Source organism: Physcomitrium patens, chromosome 12 (assembly GCF_059467195.1).
Source record: "Physcomitrium patens ecotype Gransden chromosome 12, ASM5946719v1, whole genome shotgun sequence".
Classification (NCBI taxonomy): domain Eukaryota; kingdom Viridiplantae; phylum Streptophyta; class Bryopsida; order Funariales; family Funariaceae; genus Physcomitrium; species Physcomitrium patens.
Window position 1 is genome coordinate 11,975,336 of NC_143421.1, and position 19,804 is coordinate 11,995,139.

The 19,804-nt window shown below is 40.0% G+C and overlaps 4 protein-coding genes across 11 annotated transcripts; 2 read left to right on the forward strand and 2 right to left on the reverse strand.

Annotated features, from left to right (window-relative positions):
• Positions 1-1,573: 1,573 nt before the first annotated feature.
• On the forward strand, positions 1,574-4,309 carry LOC112290025 (DNA sliding clamp PCNA). 3 transcript variants are annotated; one of them, XM_024535906.3, is made up of 5 exons: positions 1,574-1,713; positions 2,207-2,552; positions 3,041-3,193; positions 3,457-3,554; positions 3,705-4,309. In XM_024535906.3, exons 2-5 carry the CDS (start codon positions 2,234-2,236, stop codon positions 3,924-3,926), a joined length of 792 nt encoding a protein of 263 aa, XP_024391674.1. In that variant the 5' UTR covers positions 1,574-1,713; positions 2,207-2,233; the 3' UTR covers positions 3,927-4,309. The 3 variants fall into 3 exon arrangements, with proteins under 3 accessions (XP_024391674.1, XP_024391672.1, XP_024391673.1); XM_024535904.3 differs by lacking the exon at positions 1,574-1,713 and adding an exon at positions 1,758-1,878; XM_024535905.3 differs by lacking the exon at positions 1,574-1,713 and adding an exon at positions 1,758-1,821.
• A 1,358-nt stretch (positions 4,310-5,667) lies between these two features.
• On the reverse strand, positions 5,668-11,751 carry LOC112289758 (uncharacterized). 6 transcript variants are annotated; one of them, XM_090254916.1, is made up of 9 exons: positions 11,169-11,363; positions 10,988-11,031; positions 10,634-10,694; positions 9,901-10,456; positions 9,081-9,324; positions 8,348-8,696; positions 6,983-8,173; positions 6,505-6,697; positions 5,668-6,159 (listed from the first exon to the last, which is right to left on the reverse strand). In XM_090254916.1, the coding sequence occupies exons 4-9, from the start codon at positions 10,021-10,023 to the stop codon at positions 5,854-5,856; spliced, it is 2,406 nt and encodes an 801-aa protein (XP_090111042.1). In that variant the 5' UTR covers positions 10,024-10,456; positions 10,634-10,694; positions 10,988-11,031; positions 11,169-11,363; the 3' UTR covers positions 5,668-5,853. The 6 variants fall into 6 exon arrangements, with proteins under 6 accessions (XP_090111042.1, XP_090111039.1, XP_090111038.1 ...); XM_090254913.1 differs by having other exon boundaries at positions 10,988-11,751; XM_090254912.1 differs by having other exon boundaries at positions 9,901-10,694; positions 11,169-11,311.
• A 1,968-nt stretch (positions 11,752-13,719) lies between these two features.
• On the forward strand, positions 13,720-17,212 carry LOC112289186 (Golgi SNAP receptor complex member 1-2). The gene is made up of 6 exons (XM_024534184.3): positions 13,720-14,627; positions 15,566-15,741; positions 16,098-16,187; positions 16,317-16,388; positions 16,679-16,808; positions 16,937-17,212. Exons 1-6 carry the CDS (start codon positions 14,510-14,512, stop codon positions 17,032-17,034), a joined length of 684 nt encoding a protein of 227 aa, XP_024389952.1. The 5' UTR covers positions 13,720-14,509; the 3' UTR covers positions 17,035-17,212.
• A 306-nt stretch (positions 17,213-17,518) lies between these two features.
• Positions 17,519-19,490, reverse strand: LOC112289185 (polyubiquitin). Its single transcript, XM_024534183.3, has one exon. It carries the CDS (start codon positions 19,304-19,306, stop codon positions 17,705-17,707), a length of 1,602 nt encoding a protein of 533 aa, XP_024389951.1. The 5' UTR covers positions 19,307-19,490; the 3' UTR covers positions 17,519-17,704.
• Positions 19,491-19,804: the final 314 nt, after the last annotated feature.

Below are 19,804 nucleotides of genomic sequence, written 5' to 3' on the forward strand. Positions count from 1 at the left end.
ACACAATATACAAATACCTAGGGTGTAAAAAATAAATTTTTTTGGTAGATGCGTATTGTGATTACACAGTGCAACTTCAAAAAAACACAAAAAAATTGCAATTATGCTTTCCTCTCCATCAAGGACCAAACTTCATTTCTAATTGCATTGCATGCATGCACCAAACAATACAATGCTAAATTCCTCCACATTCAATTAAATTCCAACATTTCACGTTGAATTAAACTTCAACAATGACGGATCTATACAGTGAATGAAAACCACTATTTGTCTTGGCTGTTTATCTTGAGTTTGCATCACACAGTGCTACTTGTATTGTAAGTCTTGATTTGAAATGATCGAGTGCTTGATAGATACATTTTTTGTTAAAATTTTTTTGTTTGGATAATATTTGTAGCGACTCAACAGCCATATGAACAAAAAACCATTGTTGTTTATTAATCACAGCATCTCTTAAAGCTTCAAGCCCTTTCTCACAATTTATGATCCCTTGTAAAATGCCTTGATCAATTGTAAAACATCATGTAGAATGCCTTAATCATTTGTAAAATGCCTTGTGAAATGTCTTGTGATTTTCAAGGACGGCAATTTTTTTTGATGAAAACAAAGATCCATCCATGCAACCATCAAGAACCACTATTTGAATCCCGCAAAATTCCTTGATCAACTACAAAATGTAGTGATGAACAATAAAACATGTTGTGAATCCCACAAAATATGAACCTATTTTAATAAAAACAAGACCAATCCATGTGGTGAATGACAACCACCACTTGTCTTCTTGAGCAATCTTATAATACTTTTTATTAATTAAATAATTCATGAGTGCCTATTTTTTTATTGCACCTAAAAATTCTATAATAATTAATTTAAATAAACAAAACCAAAGATATATATATATATATTTATTTATTTATATTTATTCATTTTTATTGACATGTAAATTACAAACAAAAGACAATATGTATCCCTTTATGCACAAAAATAACTCTTCTCCTAAGAAGCTTTTTGCCATAAAACAAAGCTCGTAACAATATCCTTTTCATTTTCAAATAGTCATCAGTATAGAAATTTCCACATTCTCCAACTAAACAAAACAGTTTTCTTTGGTTTCATTAACTTTTAGGAGTAAACGTTTAAAAATGAAATAATACCTTTATTTTTCTTTTATTTTTTGTTTGTGGTTAAGTCTCAATACACAAATCAGCTAATCTCATTTGAGCTCCCCCAACCAACAAAATGGCCCCAAAACAAGTAAATAAATTAACACATATAAACACACGCATACACAAAGAGATGCGGACAGGATATTGTAACTAGACAAGAAGCTTCCAGAAAGGGGTTTGGAACCGAAACCCTAAATTAGCGATGCTGGAGACGGAGATTGACGGAAACGGTGACGGTGAGGAGGAGGAGGAGGAGGAGAAGGATTTGGTGCAGCAGCAGCTCTGCAACGAGGCCAATGCTACGAAACAAGCGACGACACCGCGTCGTAGAGAGAGAGCGAGATAGATACATAGATGGATAGATAGATAGATAGATAGATAGATAGAGAGAGAGAGAGAGATAGTTGCATGGATGGATTGCTAGTTCGATGGATTCTATGTTTGGTAGATTGCCGCTGCGCCCTCCATAAAAAAGTTCCCGCCATCACACCATGCCGGCCTCTCTCTCCGCGCTCCTCTTTCTTTTCCGTTGATACTCCGCCGCTCGGTACTTAATCTTGTTGCGGTCTCTCTGTGTGCGACCGTTTGAGACGAGTGTTGTACAGTTTCAGCTCTCTCGTGTGAGCCTAGGCACTTTGGTCTTGGTTGCGAATCGGTTCGTTCTCACCTCGTCCAGAGCTATTTTGTACTGATTTGCATTTCTCCAGTGCAAGTATGCATTCGACAATCCATTTTTTTTTTCCTTCTAGTTGTAACGTCTTCGTCCAGGTTCTCCTCCACAGCGTCGGGTATCGTCTTAGTGGTCTTGATGTGCATTTGGTGTGATCTTCTTTTGTACGTTGGCTAAGGTTCCTGAGGTTTATGACGAGGTTGGAGTTCTGATGTTCAGCTTGGGCTTTGCTACTTAAGGAGCTTAGGTTGATCTATTTATTTGTTTGTTTTGAAAAATAATCGATGCGATGCTGTGATCTTTTGAAGCGACTTGATTTTGCGAGTATAAAACTGGTTTAGGTTTGATGAGCTCGAATATGTATTTTCAGGTCGTGGTGTGGTGACACGAAGGAAAGATGTTGGAGTTGAGGCTTGTGCAGGGGAGTTTGCTCAAGAAGGTGTTGGAAGCTATAAAAGATCTGGTGACCGATGCCAACTTCGATTGCTCAACGACAGGCTTCTCATTGCAAGCCATGGACTCCAGTCATGTTGCACTGGTTGCATTGCTTCTCAGATCTGAGGGCTTTGAGCATTATCGTTGCGACCGTAACATCTCGATGGGCATGAACCTTACCAGCATGGCCAAGATGCTTAAGTGCGCTGGTAACGACGACATCATTACTATTAAAGCCGACGATGGCGGTGATTCTGTCACTTTCATGTTTGAAAGCCCTAGTAAGTTTTGAGTGATACCATCTCTTATTCCATTTTGAAACTCTCTTCTATCTTCAAATGAAGACATTGTTGCTGTAGCGAACTTGTAGTCTGCTTTGAGTTTATTACTCCACCGCTTATCTTTCTCTCCCCAAATGCAGTCCCTCGAAAACGTGTGTCATTCTCATGTACGATATGAGCGCCTGTTGATCAACGCGGGGTGTGCACCACGTATTCTACAGGGAGCCGTAGCTTTAAATTACCTACAGTTTGCAGTTTCTGTGAGGACAACATGGTAGCAGTCGCCCTGCCTGATTGCATCAATTTCTTAACGTGGAATAGCCTACCTTTCGCTCATTGCTCCTCTGTCGATAATCATTGCTGTATTCTTTATGAGCTCCGTAAGTTTCTTGTTATATTCCAAATACTAGTCTGAAATTTACTGCGGTACTCATGTGATATTGATAAATTCAATCTGCTCTGGCAATCTATCAAATGGGATATTACAGATCAAGAGAGAATCTCTGACTTCGAGATGAAGCTGATGGACATTGATAGCGAGCACCTTGGAATACCTGAAACTGAGTATGAAGCTATCGTGAGAATGCCATCTTCAGAGTTTGCCCGTATATGCAAGGATCTCAGTACAATTGGTGATACAGGTAGCCAACTCTCATTTTATCTTTACAGTCAAGTCATTATTGAATTAATTGAACGAGGAGGATTTGTGGTTGTTCTAATGCTTAAAGTTCTAGTTAATGACTAAACTTCGCTCAGCCTAATATGTTCTTGTGTGATGATCATCTATCGCGGAGGTGCAGGGTTACCATCCTCATCTCTCCTTGTTGTAGGAGTACACATCAGCATCGCCTCAATCGATGCATGTTTTTAATACGTGAGTGTGGTACATTTTTGCCTCTTGCAGTTGTTATCTCTGTGACCAAGGAAGGAGTGAAATTTTCCACTGGGGGTGACATTGGGAGCGCAAACATCATCTGCAGACAAAATACTTCAGTTGATAAGGTTAGTGGTCCCTGGTGGATGTAACCGAGTTGTCCACTACTTCCGTTGTACACCCGTTCTAATGGACTCGTGAATTGTACTATGTGATAGGGCTCCGGGTGCGTTCAATCTTTGGTTACCGCATACTTATCTTTCCGTTTTGCAAAACAGGAGGAGGAGAAGACCGTGGTGGAGATGCAGGAACCTGTTACCTTGACATTTGCCTTGCGCTACTTGAATTCTTTCACCAAAGCTACACCACTATCTAGCACCGTCACGTTGAGCATGTCTAAAGAGCTTCCTGTAGCGGTGGAGTATAAGATCGCAGACATGGGTCACATCCGGTTCTACCTTGCGCCTAAGATAGAGGAAGACGAAGAGATGGCATCCTAAATCAAGTTTTTTTCGCATCCACTTCCTGAGGGTCTAGAGATTAGAAGTGGTAAACCTGTAAATGGCAGTAGACGCGATTCGAATTGTCTGTCCCATCAGCCAGGTGGGCCAAATTCATGGCGTGATCGTTCGATCTCATCATGTTCACTGATTATCAAGACGTTTTTTTTTTTTCTTTTCAACTCGAGACTCGAATCTTAAGAGGCTCTTTCGACTATTCTTTTGCCTATCCTGTCGAAATAGTGACCAGTACAAAGTATTTTAAGCCCATGTTCTGGGTCAATTCGTAACATACCATGGACACTACCTTGTTACTCTATTTTGAAGTGCCGAGATTTGACACGTGTTGAATAGTTTATGAAATCAGTTTACAATTTCCGTCAGACCTCAGGTATTTCTAATGAGAAGTTCTGTGTCTGAGAAGCTTGAAGCGGCTAATGAAGGAGAAATGGAAAGGAAAAAAAAAACGTCTTCTTGTGTTGTATAGATCTGCTATTGCAAAGCAAATCCTTTCAAGAGAAGGAAGCAAAGAAGTCTCACAACTCCAATCTGCGTAAAATTGTAGGCTGACATTTGCCAGTGATGTGAAGGTTTTGGTATAAGTTAAACATGTGGAACTGGTGACCTTTGTGACCAGTGAATACTCTTGTTTAGACGAGTACAAGTGGGGACTGGTTGGTAACCTTATACACCCATTCGAAAATTGATTCAATTTTTTTTTCTAATTGACTAGCCATTATCTCTTCTGTGGAGATAGTTTACAAATATTTGGAAATATAGTTCGCACAACATTTTCAAATGTTTATGTACATATAAAATCATGTCTGATAAATAGTTAAATTTGTATAGTAGATTTGTGATATTTTACTTGTACATAGTTAATTCTTCATTTAGAAATTAATAGGACTATAATTTTGAAATTTTACGCATTTATGCATAAAAATGTAGGCCATTGTTAAGAGTTAAATCTGTAATACTCCCTTTAGAAATAAGACCTGATTGTTCGTTTCAAACACCAAGTAGTAGTTACATTTAGTTATTCATCTTAAGTTACTCTTGCGAGAGTTCTATTGTACATTATAAATTTAATTTTTATTAATTATAATTTATTAGTCAAGTTTTTATTAAAAACTTGTAAAATAAAATAAAAACCTTCAAAATTACAATAATATATTGTAATAATATATAATAAACACGTGTAGATTATGTCAGAATTTCGGTATAAGTTTAACATATTTAGATAATTTTTGATGGAGTACAGGTCCTGTACTCCATCAAAAATTATCTAAATCGGAGTTTATATTAATTTACTCTCTACGTTAATTTTATTCCATATTACTTCTATGCAAAACAATCATGCTTTTCACACACCTATTACAACAATTGGGCTGTTCTCAATGAATGTTCTTTGAAAACTGATGACAAGTCAATTTTGCAAGCAATTGTTCAGCACAATGCTACCAATTTCTTAAAAATTGAAGAAGGAACTACTTGGCTTTAATTTATTTGTTTTTATACATCTCTCTCTCTCTCTTTCTATAATACCTCATTCCAACAACCATAACTTTTCTGAAGTAGTTTTACAAGCTCAAGTTACTTATCAAGCCCAGAGGAGTGAAGCTTTTGATATCTGTGTTAGATGGATAAATAATCTACAATGAGATAGCAGCTTGTTAAGAGGAATTGAGGTTATAAGAAGAGAAAGTACTCAGGGAATGAGAAGTCTTGAGAAAACCACGTGTATACAGAACTTCCCTAGTTACTGTTTATTGTTCTTAATTTCAACCTCAACCTTTCCCACAATGTTGGAAATAACTCATAAAGACAATTACAAGAGATGAAAAGGAGGTACAAGGACTATAAAAGCAGCTAACTCCATGTTCCAAGGGCATGACATTACTGAATTTGTTAAAACAGATGATGACAATTAAGTTCTATTCAAATCTAAAGAGACTTGTAATGACTCCAGCTGTCTGCTTGATCCCCCAGGTTCCGTTCTCTCTAATTGCGAGGACTCAGATGTTGGCCAAAATAATCCAAATCTAGAAGATGGCTTCTCAGGAGCTTTTGAGTTTTCTGGTCTATCCCATTGCAGGTGACTTGCTCGCTGCGGGTTGGTGAGCAGCATCTGTTGTACATCGTTTGGCAATAAGTTGAAGATTGTATGCAAATCACTTCTTAGTTTCTTTATAGTCTGTGTCTCTGTGTTAGCAAGTCCTGCACGCTGCAACATCTGGAACAAAAAAGCGAACAAAAATGCAAATTAGGTTTTTGTACAAGGCAATACAAAAAAAGACCATGATCGCGTTCATTAACATAGGCTAGAAAGTTTTTTAACTCAGTCAAACTGCCGACATCATTAATTTCTATGTCCGCTATGAAAAAAAAATTCAAAGTAAAGAGATTCAAAATGGTGAGAAAGCTTCGTGAAGTTACTATAATGCAATCTTGACTGAGTAAGTCTTAGAAGGTATAGGAATAAAAAATTCAAATTTCGTGAGCTGTGCATTTGCAACGTGCACACATTATACTTCAATGCCCATGCTAATGACTGGGCAAATAGTTTGACAGTTTGTACCTGTAACTCTATGATGAAGTGACGTTCAACAGCAGAAAAAGAGTCTACAATTTCCACTTCTGACATTGATGTCAAGAAGGACTCTACGTCAGCCTTGCAACGAGCCTGCCTCCAGATTCGATGCTGTTCTTGCTCAGCTACGGCTCGTCTACGCTGAAACCATGGCATAAAATTTGGTCCTTCCAAAAAACGTCTGTTATGTTTTGACAATGTTCCACAGTGAGAATCTCTCCCATCATGGCATACTGATTTCAGAATAAAAACAAAACAGCAGGTACATAAAAGGTGACATTCTTTGACCCTCGTAAGGTTGATTAAGGCTTAAATCATATAAAAATAACCGATGAAACTGAGTATATCTGTACAGCATGACAAGCTAGCAATCTCTATTTACAACTCCAATGTGCCAAGGGGCATAAACTGAGAGTCACATCAGGAGCTTCTCTGTATACATGGCACAATAGTTAGTGTTTAGTACTTGTAGAGGTCCAGCCAGTTCGCACGCAATCGCTTGGCAAGAAACTTCCCGGCTCCACGAGCAGCCAGACCTTCAAGAAAAGCATGCGCATTAAATGGGGGAAGAGGAGGTGGATCCCGGAAGGGTGATGAGCCTTCTTGTGGGGTAGTTGCACGCAAGTAAGGTCCAAATGGTGCCAGAAAATTGGTGGTCAATTCCAGAAAGTGGCGCTTCAGAACCTCATTGTTCACCATAGACATGGACTCCTCAGTTCGGGGGGAAACTCCAGCGTCAACTAAACGATTTAGAACAGAAGTATCCGGTTTAGTTGCTGCTACGTAGCTTGACCATAAACATTCTCGATGCTCTGACATCAAAGAAAGAGGCCCGTCTTTACGCACTCTTGCAACTTTTAGCAGATTTGCAGGAGAGAATCTGGTCAATGGAGACAGCTGTAGTTGTAGTGACAACCGACGGTTTCCAGCTTGGGAATTACTATTACTCCTTGCTAGCTTCAAAAGACTAAGAGCTGTATTTGGAGTTCCTACAGATATTACATGAGGAATATTTCTCAGAGCCTTGAGGAAGAAAAGATTAGTAACACCCAGAACCATTGGAGGAGCTTTCTCCCCTTCTTTCACAGAATTAAGTCCACTAAAGTCTGGGTCATGTATTGTGAAGTAAGGCCGGAAATCTACACTACATGGCAGTGGCGCAACTAGGCCAACTAAAGCAGCTACCGCCTCGCAGACTTGTGAGGGAGTGGGAGCTATCACCAACAGAGGTTCACCCACTAAAAGAAGCTCCCAAAGAACCCACAAATTCATAAGTACCCCTCGAAAAGAACCAAACAGATCAATGTCGTGGAAGACACCCTGAGGAATGGACCTGTTTAAGGGGGGCACTGGTGCCATTGCTGAGGTGAAGTCATCCATGGGAGTGCCACAACCAGGAGGTAGCGTATGTGCTGGTGGAAGATGGGCACGTATGACAATGTTCCCAACCAGTAATTCCATCAACTGACCATGAAGTGGAGGTGCCCAGCAGGAGACATAAGATGCCACTTGTTCTAAAGCTCGCGCACCAATATCAAAATACAAAGGTCCTGCAATCTGTACCAATGGTTTGAAGACACATGAATATGGACGCTCAGATAGGACGACGACAGACTTTTGTTCACCTCCACGTCTTAGTTTCTCGTCTTGCCTTTGCCTGTTTATAGAATGCAATTGTGAGTCTTAAAGACATCTCGATTCCTAGATCGTATGAATATGTGAAAACCAGTAATATACGAACAGTAAAGGGCATCGTCACACAACATATAGAGCACGTGTAGGATAATGTATAGTGTTCAGAAAAAGATTAGGCTGATGCTTGCAACAATACCTGTTGAAGACAAAGCCATACAGGTACCGCGGACCTCCACTGCCAGGGCCACCACGGGAAATCCCATTCACTGAATCCAGTGAGTATGCGGGCAAGGTTGTGTTCTTTTCACTATGGACTGGAGCACAGCTTGGAGATATATTTAAGGAAGGCGCAGAAGTACTATTGCTAGTTTCTCTTGCTGCAGGCTTTGGAGAAATTACATTAGCAAGAATGCCAGGAAGGGGCAAACTACCCCACCCACTCTCCATTCCAACCCCTTTACCAGCTGGAGATACTTCAAGGGCTGCAGGCCCCTCGCTCAATGAACTTTGCAGTACTTGGGGTTCGTCAAAGTTAAGCTGTCGTGCTGCAAAGTTGTACAGAAAGCGTTATGTTGAATGGAGACACAGAAGCACACCGTAGACAAACTATGACAATCTTAAAACCTATCCGCTTTTATGAATAGTTTTGTAAAAGTTGCAACCCCTTATTTAGGGAAATATGAAAGGAAAGACTTAAGTATTATTAAAGAGTTCAAGTCGATATGTAAGCAGGCAGAAAATGTATTAAATAATATAGTAACTCAAGAATACAAGCCAATGGCTTGTGCGCATTATACACGTTGAATAGACTTTGAGCTGAATTATCTGAACTGCCCGAAGGTTACGATCGTCAGAGGAGACTAGCACGTGAAAAATTTGTAGACAGTGAGAAGTTTAAAAAATACTTTTATTAGCTGTATGATACTCACCTGTATCATCAACGGCCCCTACGTCAGAAAATGCGTTCAAGGGCGGATGAGGGATAGTCCTTCGTGGTGGAGCAGGATTCAAAGCAGTAATTGAACCACGCCTGCGAATCCGAAAGAAGAATGCGCAGTCGTGCACACTTGCATGGGTGCTTCCTTGAGACATAGAATCTGGAAATGAACTGAAGGCAACGTCAAGTTCTTCCTCTGGAGAAAGTGCATTAGCTGGATAGCATTCTTCAACCAGCTGCCAACAAGCAAACAAGCTGATGAGACTTGACGGAATATTGATGGATTAGATCGTAACAAAAGCTTATTTAACAGAGTAGTGAGAACCCTTGGAACAAATTATATTAATTTTTTTGAACACAGTTGAATAGATTCAACAAGTTTGACCCGTTCCTTGAAACCATAAAAGACTTGCATACTCCAACAGTCAAAAATAGATTTAGTCAGTACAGTAAGTGTCATATTAGGGTAATTGGACACCTAGAAGTAGAGACTTTTTTTAAGCCTAAAGCCGTCACTGCAGTTCATTATCCAAAGTCCCTGACCACTTCACCATATAAATTGTCCATGACAGATTTGATTGTAGCCTAAAAATTGAACATCCGATTGAATTTCATGAACATAATAGTCTAGCAATTCCAATGGTTGAAGGATAAATCCATGATGGAAGCTTTGATAGTGCCTAGGCTGTTGGTGCATTTTACACATTCCATAATGTTTCAAATCAGCCCCTTCGCAACGTTTGAACTATCGATACTTGAGCTCTCTGAACAAACCAATGATCCATGATTAGGTTCTTTCCGAAACAGCTTACCTGTCCCTGCTGAAGATCAAAGCGAATGGCACAAATTGCCACAATCCATCGCTGCATAGCAGAAACTTCGGCCTTTCCCACTGGATCATGGCGGGGAACCGCCATGGTAACACTTCGATTCATCTTCCTTGCGTACTATCCCTCAACAAGTTGCTTTTCCTGCTCTTGCTGGATCTGGATTACCTGCTTGTGTGCGATTCCGTTATCTGCTGCCTTCATCCCGGATGAAAATTCGAGGATCTTCAGAGCAATTGGTTGATGGTTACCGGTGAACACTGCCTAAACATATTAATTTTCCAACGACCATGTTCACCTGGAATGAGTTCACTTAGAAATAAAAATGATGTATCGTCACCATATTGGCTAGTTTTCAAAGCCCAGGCACCTCGAGCTCTGCTTCCGGTTCTTAAGGGTTCTGGCCATCTCCAACTCCTTTCATGCACCCCAGATTTTATATTCTAGTTGAATAGGTCATTTGTCCTTGACCAACGAAGAATTCCAAAGCTTGTGATTATGCATCTGGCTGCCCTTCTAATTGAAGACTGTGTATGCGACCCTGCCATGGGCTCGACATTCCTCCTATCAATATCAAATTCGTCAAGTCCCAATTTCTCAATATTTGAACCAGACTGACCGGATGTCTACGTGGTGAACCTCGACGACTTTGAAATCATCAAAATCTGAAGTTAGACCACTCACTCCCAGGCAAGGTGGCTGACACTTGTGCATTTACCTTCAAAAGTTCCTTCCATTCACACAAGTCAAATGCATGAAATACGTAATCTGTTGTGAACCTAATTCAAACAAGACCAAACATGTTATCAAGCAGAAAACATGTGAAAATATATGAAAAAAACAGCCACGGAAATCATCGCACAGGTGACAAGGACCGCGAGATATTGAGGTTAGGCTCCTCAAAACGTAGAGCTTTAGGTAGAAAAATAACAGCTCGAGACAAAAGGGTTCAAAGATAAAATAAAATAAGCCAAAACTACTCAAACCCAAGTCTTTAGCTGATACTACATCAAGCCACATTTGTGTTCCAGCGAAGACAGAAAAAAAATCAGGAGAAGTACATGAAACGTACCTCTAATCATTCATCACTCGAAAACCTCGGTAAGCCTCCCAGTCCTGCGACATTATCCTACTGTAAATGCAGAGAACTCGGATCGAAGTTTGCCCCCAAAAAAAGAAAAAAGAAAAGCTAGGGTTGTTGATCAGCATTATCGTCCACAGACCGGGACAGGCGGCTTCAACACTAGCCTGACCTTTCCAAGGAATCCGAAAATCATCCCGCCCTTTTAAGCCCCAGCATTCTGTTTGTTCTTCAGCGATGAACCACTGTGACAGCCACTCAAAAAGCCACTCCGAGCCCTTTCGCGATAAAATTACAAGAATCGGAGACAAATCTACCTTCCACCTATTAAAAAACAACCCAATACACCCAGTCGCGGCGCCTGCAGATTCTAACCCGCCATGTCCATGCACCAACCTAAATGCTCTCTTGCAACGCCCCGCTCCGCCCCAGCAATCAAATTGTCCTAGGCAATCAAGCATCCGCCCCTAGGTCACACCTCGCTTCAAATCAAGTCGCTGCAAGCATCCATTCGAGCTGAATGCGAATATTTTAAAGCCCCCGGAGCCTCTTCCTCCAACATCCAACGCCGCACTAAAACGTCGGAGGAAACCTGCCCGTGACGCGGATCCACGCCCGCATTGCTGCGGCGGGGAGAAACCCAACAAACAATAACATCACTACAACCTGCGCTTTGATTGTCTGCCCTGCTCCAATTCACCAGCTCGAGAAACTGCCATCGATCCAATCCATCAGATTGCGGGGATTGTGAGCTCCGTTGCGAGACTCAAAGCATCGTCCCTTTCCAAGCAAGCTCAAAACCAAGCGGGGGCTGGAGGGGAGATCCTCACCCTCCAATTCGGCCCTCACGATCGACGGCCACACTTACATCAACCGGCTTTAGGGTCATTACTTGGTCTCCTCAAGCCGATCTTGTAGTAACCGCGTGGGTGGGCTGACTGGGCACGTTGTATCTCCGTGGAATCTGAGATTGGATGAATGTCAGTGTGGATGGATGAATGATGATGCGTCTAACATAAACTGATCCTTGATGATAGCACTTCTAATTCTCTTCTCCTATTTGTATTTTTTTTTTCAAAAATATTCTAAATTTTAGATATCATCTTTTAAAAATTACTTTATTGAAAATATGTCATATGATATTTCTGTGGTGTGTTTCAATCCATATGAATTTATTTCTAACTGAAGAAAATTTTGAATTATCCAACATTTATATGTGTTTATATATATATATACATATGTGTGTGTATATATAACCTAGAAATATGATCTATAGATAACAACAGTATATTCTTTTATTTTGTAATAATTTTAATACACCAATATATATGGATGTATATATGTATGTATGTGTATTGTAATATCAAACTTATTTATATGTAATATTTTTTAGATATTAATAACATCTTTTTTTAAATTACACTTATTTTCTTTTTTTAAACGTGCAATAAAGAAATAGTTTTTTACAGTATGATTTAATAAATTTGAAAATCCAATCTAACAAGACAAAAAAAATATTGTGCATAACATTTTTATCTCTATTATTAACACTGCATACATTTTTTTTAACATTGTGCATTTTACTCTATTTTTTATTTATTTTTATAATATATATAGAGAGAGAAATTAAAAGCATGTAACTATCAGTTATACATCTACAAAGTGTATACCAACAATTAAGTGATGTTAATTTATAAATATTTTATAGTTCAATAATCAAATGAATCAAAAAAAATAGTAATTATATTCTATAATATTTTTCAATAAATAACATGTTTGGCTTGATTTTTGTACAATTAAATGCTAAAAAAATCTAATCTAAATATAAGATTTTGGAAATTTGAAAACTCATCATAAACATGATTGTTTTACAATTAAAAATTTAATGTATTAAATTTTGTTTATGAATTATAACACATTGATATTCACAACTAATATAGCTTCTATATTCACCTTAGCTTTAGATTTTTTTATTCAATACAGCAATCACAATCAAATTGTTTTTTCTAGAAAAAAAACATAACTACATAGATTTTAAGATGTGCCTAACATCATCATCAATATATGTTTCTGAACATTACGATTGCACAAATCAAACAAGTAACAACTCTTGTCCTCTTAAGTTTTTTAAAATGTTAGTCTTCATTAAACAAAAACCAATATTCTACTTTACATTTCACTTCGATTCACATCATTATATGGTACAGCACAATTCTTTTATGGTTCTAAAGTAGAAGAGACGATAAATATTTCCAGCAGAAGAAAAAGATTAAGAAAACATAAATAAATAATAAGCAGAAAACAAACAAACAAACAAACAAACAAACAGACAAAATTGCATCACAAGAGGGATTGTTTGCTCCTCAGAATTCGTTTCAAAGTGGTCAACATGACAAGACTATTTTTCATTAATCTTTGCTACAAATATTTTCATATTATTTTTACGTAAAATGAAAGAAATCTAGCTTCAATTTTTCTTGTCCCACTAAACACTAACCATACTATACAATCCAATAAGTAAACAATCAACCTTATCACAATCACAGTTTTACACATTTTAAAAGATGGCAAAGTCCTCTTATCATCCCTGCAATAGAGAACGGCTTTGGGGCCAAGGGCGGAGATAGGCTCCTTTTCCCCATTTGGTTGTGGGAGTAACCACAGATTAGGGTTTGTGCTTCTAGCTCTCGGTCCCCGAAGCACAAACCCATGGGATCGATCACTGCTCAGCTCCCATGCACCACCATACGCATGCTCTCGGAATGTTTTGTTACCATTTTATTTCTTTATTTAGTTTTTTTTTTTTTTTTTTTTTTTTTTTTGGAGTCGCTACTTTCGTCCTGGTGTGTCTCGGAGTATCACGTACTTGATTTTCATTAAGGCTGCTCCAGTGATAGAGTTCCATGCCATTGTCTGTCGCTGCATTATTCGATCGGTGTGATGACATTGGAACCATTTGGTGAACTTGAGGGTGAAAGTTCGTGAGGGAGAATTTTCCAGCCGCGGATTTGCCCGGCAAATTGCTATTCTAGGATAGAGGAAGCAGCTGTGGGAGAAGCGAATTCATTAGCATTCTGGTGTCTGTGTAGTGAGTGATTCGCCATTGGTGATGTTTTCGTAGACCAGTCGAAAGGATTTGATGCCAATCACATCTATATGTAGGTTACGGTTTTTTTTTTTTTTTTTTTTTTTTTTTTTGTCCCTCCGTGACAGGATCGGAACAAAGCTAGTACTTCCTGGGGTTGAGGATTGCTTCGAGTGGGGATTCTGTATACTAGAGAGACCGTCTGTTCATCTGGGATCCATGGTCTAAAGCGCAGATATTCTGCAGGCACTTCATCGCATGTGTTGATGATGCTGTGAGGGATGACTTAAGTGTACCAGCAATCGTCTTAAAGATCACTGGTTTTGATTTTAGGCGAAATACAGGACGGAACAGATCCAAGTACTGTCGTTTACATAGCAGATCTGAGCGCTGTAATAGAGATTCGAACTTGAGACAGAGGGTCGGCAATGGAGGATTGTGAGGGAGGCTGGGAGGAGCTGCGCAAGGAGGCACGGAAAATCGAGGGTGATCTCGATGTCAAGTTGTCTTCTTACGCGAAGCTTGGAGGAATGCTTTCCCATGGAGGTGGGTTAGCTGTGATTTTTGCATTGGTGTACTGCTGTATCGCATACTGTCATGGTTGTGATGATTTAAGTTTCTTGTGGTTATGTTTTCATTATCCCATGACTATCAGCATCTTTTGATTCATGGTCGGCTTTGTCAATATTAATTTCCATTTCATTTCATGTTATATTGTTCACTCTTTGCAATATTAAGTCGAGAAATGCACAAAAATGCCACATCTGGATCCTGCTATATGTTATGCAGGTAGTCTAGTGTTTGTGCTTTCAACATTTTTTTTTTTTTTTTAAATGCTCCTCTTTGCATTATAATATTAGGATTGATCTACTCAAAATTGGAATCCGTAAGTTTTATTTTTCTGTCTTGGTAGAATCTGAACAATCTTTATACATCATTGTTGAAATTTAAATCATCAATAGCGTTCCGCATAACCTGGACATATTTATGGCAGTAACTTAACAGTGCAAAAGAAAATCTTTCATTTTTTGATGTTTGCATATCTGTTCTAGCCTCTGTTATCTTTTGGAAGTTTTAGAGACCTAAAATGGTATAGTATTTCTACTTTGTTAGAAGTTTTGGTTACAGCAGAGGAAGATTCTACCCTCTAAATGCAGAAATGAATCAAGTCATTGTGATTTACTTACAAGGAGTATCCCAAAGAAGAGTCTGGTTTGCTCAGTAGTAGGATCTTTCACTTGACAGTCATGTTGTCTCAAAATGTCTTCCTTAGGTCATAAACATCCCCTAAGTTTGTGCACAACTTTCACTATATTCTCTCTGCAGTAGACAGTCGTTTTATAAGTTGAGATTATCGAGAAAAGGTCCTCTCTCTTGCACTCATACCAGGTTTTGTCTTATGTCGTTTGATGGTTCCTAAAATACGTTTGTACTGTCATTTCTCAAGGCTTGTGGATCGTAATGATGGAAGGTTGAACATGCAGGTGATGCTCGAGTGGAGGGATCATGGAAGTCCATGGACACGGAGATTGAATTACTACTGGAGAAGTTGCTGGATATTAATGATTCAATGAGCCGATGTGTGGCGGCTGCTACTTCCACCACCTCCGTTACGCAGAAACTTGCTCGACATCGGGATATTCTGCATGAGTTCACTCAGGTTATTGTCTGGCCTTTCAATTATGGTTGAAATTGATTTGTGAAACTTCTGGATTCATTAATATCCAATTAAGTGTTGTGAGGGTTAAGAAATGATTCTCTTTTTGTAGTTTAGCATTTTTCACACTTGAAAAATATATTCAACTGAACTCACGATTCCTAAGCTGATTTTGCTGTGATTTATAATGTACAAGCCCCAGGAAAGGAATACTTAGGCGAATTCACGTATCTAGTTACTGAACGATGACCAATATTTCATCTTTGGGATGCTTGGGATCATAATGAGTGCCGAGACTGACAGTTCAATACTTTTGAAAAGTGGGTGTGATTAACTTTTCTCTCAAATGAATACGGCAGGAGTTTCGACGAACACGAAATAACATAAATTCCATGCGGGAGCATGCAGAGCTCCTGACCTCTGTTCGTTCTGACATCAGTGATCATAAGGTTCTTACCTTTGTGTTGTCTACCTCTGAATCTGAAGCTCTTGCGAGACCCATTAATAGTTTTTATTACCTGGATTTCAGTTGAGTTATTCATTCCATGTTATCTACTGGATTTTGTTGCAATCCACAGGCTTCAGGGAGTTCTTCACCAGCAGCAAGCTTGCTGAGGGAACGTGGAGCAATCCATGGCAACATTGCTCACGTGAGAAATATGTTCCAACCCTTTAGTCCTAGTTTCGGTGACTTGCCTTCTTTTGAGGATAGATCCAGTACCTGAGCTTCTATCTCTGTTCCGAGGTGTTATGTTAAATTCTGCCATGTGTTTTAAGGTCCATGCACTATGGCATGTGCGTGTGCGCGCTAACATTTCACATCAGTTTTATCGTCCTTCTGTGAATGACTTCATTTGCCTGACTGTTGAAGAAAACTAAAAAGGTGGGATACTCAAAACTCAATATGTATGGTCTAATAGTGGGATAGATGTTCTGTCAGATGGACGAAGTTATTACCATAGCTCATACAACAAAAGTGGCACTGGGGGCACAACGAACAACATTTATGGAAATTCAGGGGAAAGTAAAGCAACTGGGGGATCGGTTCCCTGCTATTCGAGGCGTATTAGGTATGTGATCTCATGTTATATCCTCCAAACGAGAGATGTCCATGTTATTATTAAAACTCTAGTATGGCCTTGATCATTACAGTCTGGGAATTTGACAAAGTGAACCACATTTTGGATTTGTACTGCAGGTGCAATCAAGCGGAAAAAATCTAAGGATACTTTAATTTTAGCAGGGGTTATTACTGCTTGCATTCTTTTTCTTATCATATACTGGTTGTCCAAATAGATGTCTCAAATTAGATGATTTCCCAGATCAAAACTGTAACACTTTTGAAATGATCGTTTTATTACGTTCATTAGTGTAATTTAGATTACAAATGGAACTGCCAAATCCTACTGAAAAGTGCCTACAGCAGGCTGTGTCTATTCGGTGTAATCTATTGATTTTTTCTCGGTTCAGCAAAGAGGCATGTTCAATATGAAGGGATTTAATTCTTCATTTACTGTACTGAAAGAAACATTTAGTTGAAAGAATGAGGATAGCGAAATGTACAGTATGAATTTGGGTGTTTATAATCAAATATGAAGAAGTGATTATCATTTATGAATTGATTGGGATTAGAGACAAGTTGGACTATGGGTATTAGATAGTGTAAGTTTTCATAGGTGTAATGAAAGAGATGTGCATTATTAAAAAAATGTACTGAAGTTTAGTGGTAAAACGAGATTGAGAATTGCTGAAATGTGAGATTTGCACACGGCTACAGATAAATGTGAAAGTTCGCACGAACAGAGAGATTGTAGCATATGATTTCAGAAACGGCTTACAGAAAAGAGTTTACTGAATAGGGACATTACACACTATTAACAGCCTAACTTCTACAGAGCTGGGCACAACATGGCTGTGACAGCTATCTACTGTTCAAACGTCCACTATCAGTACGAACAATTACTCTTCAATAGCCTCCTCTGAGGCGAAGCACCAGATGCAAGGTAGACTCCTTCTGAATGTTATAATCAGCAAGAGTACGACCATCTTCCAGCTGTTTGCCCGCAAAGATCAACCGTTGCTGGTCGGGAGGAATACCTTCCTTATCCTGGATCTTAGTCTTAACATTATCAATAGTATCAGAGCTCTCAACCTCAAGAGTGATTGTTTTTCCAGTCAGAGTCTTTACAAAAATCTGCATCCCTCCCCTTAGACGAAGAACAAGGTGCAAGGTAGACTCCTTTTGAATATTGTAATCGGCCAGAGTACGACCGTCCTCTAACTGCTTCCCAGCGAAAATCAGACGCTGCTGGTCAGGAGGGATACCTTCTTTATCCTGGATTTTGGTCTTCACGTTGTCTATGGTATCAGAGCTCTCAACCTCTAGAGTAATTGTCTTGCCAGTCAAAGTCTTCACAAAAATCTGCATACCTCCTCTTAAACGGAGGACAAGATGTAATGTGGACTCCTTCTGAATGTTGTAGTCTGCAAGAGTACGACCATCCTCTAACTGCTTTCCGGCAAAGATTAGCCGTTGCTGATCAGGTGGAATACCTTCCTTGTCTTGAATCTTGGTCTTGACGTTATCTATGGTATCAGAACTCTCCACCTCCAATGTAATAGTCTTTCCCGTAAGCGTCTTCACGAATATTTGCATCCCTCCTCTCAAGCGCAGGACCAAGTGCAGGGTGGACTCCTTCTGAATGTTGTAATCAGCCAAAGTACGACCATCTTCCAGTTGCTTGCCGGCAAAGATAAGTCTCTGCTGATCCGGGGGAATTCCTTCTTTGTCCTGAATCTTAGTCTTCACGTTGTCGATGGTGTCAGAACTTTCCACTTCTAATGTGATAGTCTTCCCCGTCAACGTCTTAACAAATATTTGCATACCGCCCCTCAGGCGCAACACCAGGTGAAGCGTGGACTCCTTCTGAATGTTGTAATCGGCCAGAGTACGCCCATCCTCCAACTGCTTTCCGGCAAAAATCAATCGTTGCTGGTCAGGTGGAATACCTTCTTTGTCTTGAATCTTCGTCTTAACGTTATCAATAGTATCTGAGCTCTCAACTTCCAACGTAATCGTCTTCCCCGTCAGCGTTTTGACGAATATTTGCATGCCACCTCTCAAACGCAACACAAGGTGCAACGTCGACTCCTTCTGAATGTTATAGTCTGCCAACGTACGCCCGTCCTCCAACTGCTTCCCGGCAAAGATAAGCCTCTGCTGGTCGGGAGGGATCCCCTCCTTGTCCTGAATCTTCGTCTTCACGTTATCAATCGTATCCGAGCTCTCGACTTCCAACGTGATCGTCTTCCCCGTCAAGGTCTTCACAAAGATTTGCATACCACCTCTCAAACGCAAGACAAGGTGCAAGGTGGACTCCTTCTGGATGTTATAATCGGCCAACGTCCGCCCATCCTCCAACTGCTTCCCGGCGAAGATGAGCCTCTGCTGGTCGGGAGGGATCCCCTCCTTGTCCTGTATCTTCGTCTTCACATTGTCGATGGTATCCGAGCTCTCGACCTCCAAGGTTATGGTCTTCCCCGTCAGGGTCTTCACAAAGATCTGCATCTTGGTATCACCTCTACTCACTTCACAACAATTTCAAGCTAATAGACAGCTGCACTAAAGTATCTCGCCAACTTCTCCGTACGCTGGTTTCCCAACTACGCTCACACCCTTGATATCCGAGACACAGCCAAGCGAGTGGATTCAGGAACAGAATGAGGGACTTGCGCTGAAGAGCAGCTCTCTTATGCCAAGAACGCTAACCATCCAGAACGTTCTTCACCTTCTCGCTTTCAACGACCTGCCCGTCTGCCCGGAGTTCCAGCCGCGTGAACACAACAACTTTCGACTTTTCGGCCACCAAGCTTTTACGGCAATAACTCTGTGCGGTGGACGAGGCTGCCCGCAATAGCAATTTCCCAGAATGGGGAGAAAAGTACGCGGCACGTAGCCAGCACGCGGTGATGGGACCCGTGGTGAAGGGCATGCAATGCGCCAGCTTTAGGTGCTATGAGTCATTTCCCCCATACTCCACACAGCAGGCTGATTCACCGTGTGAAA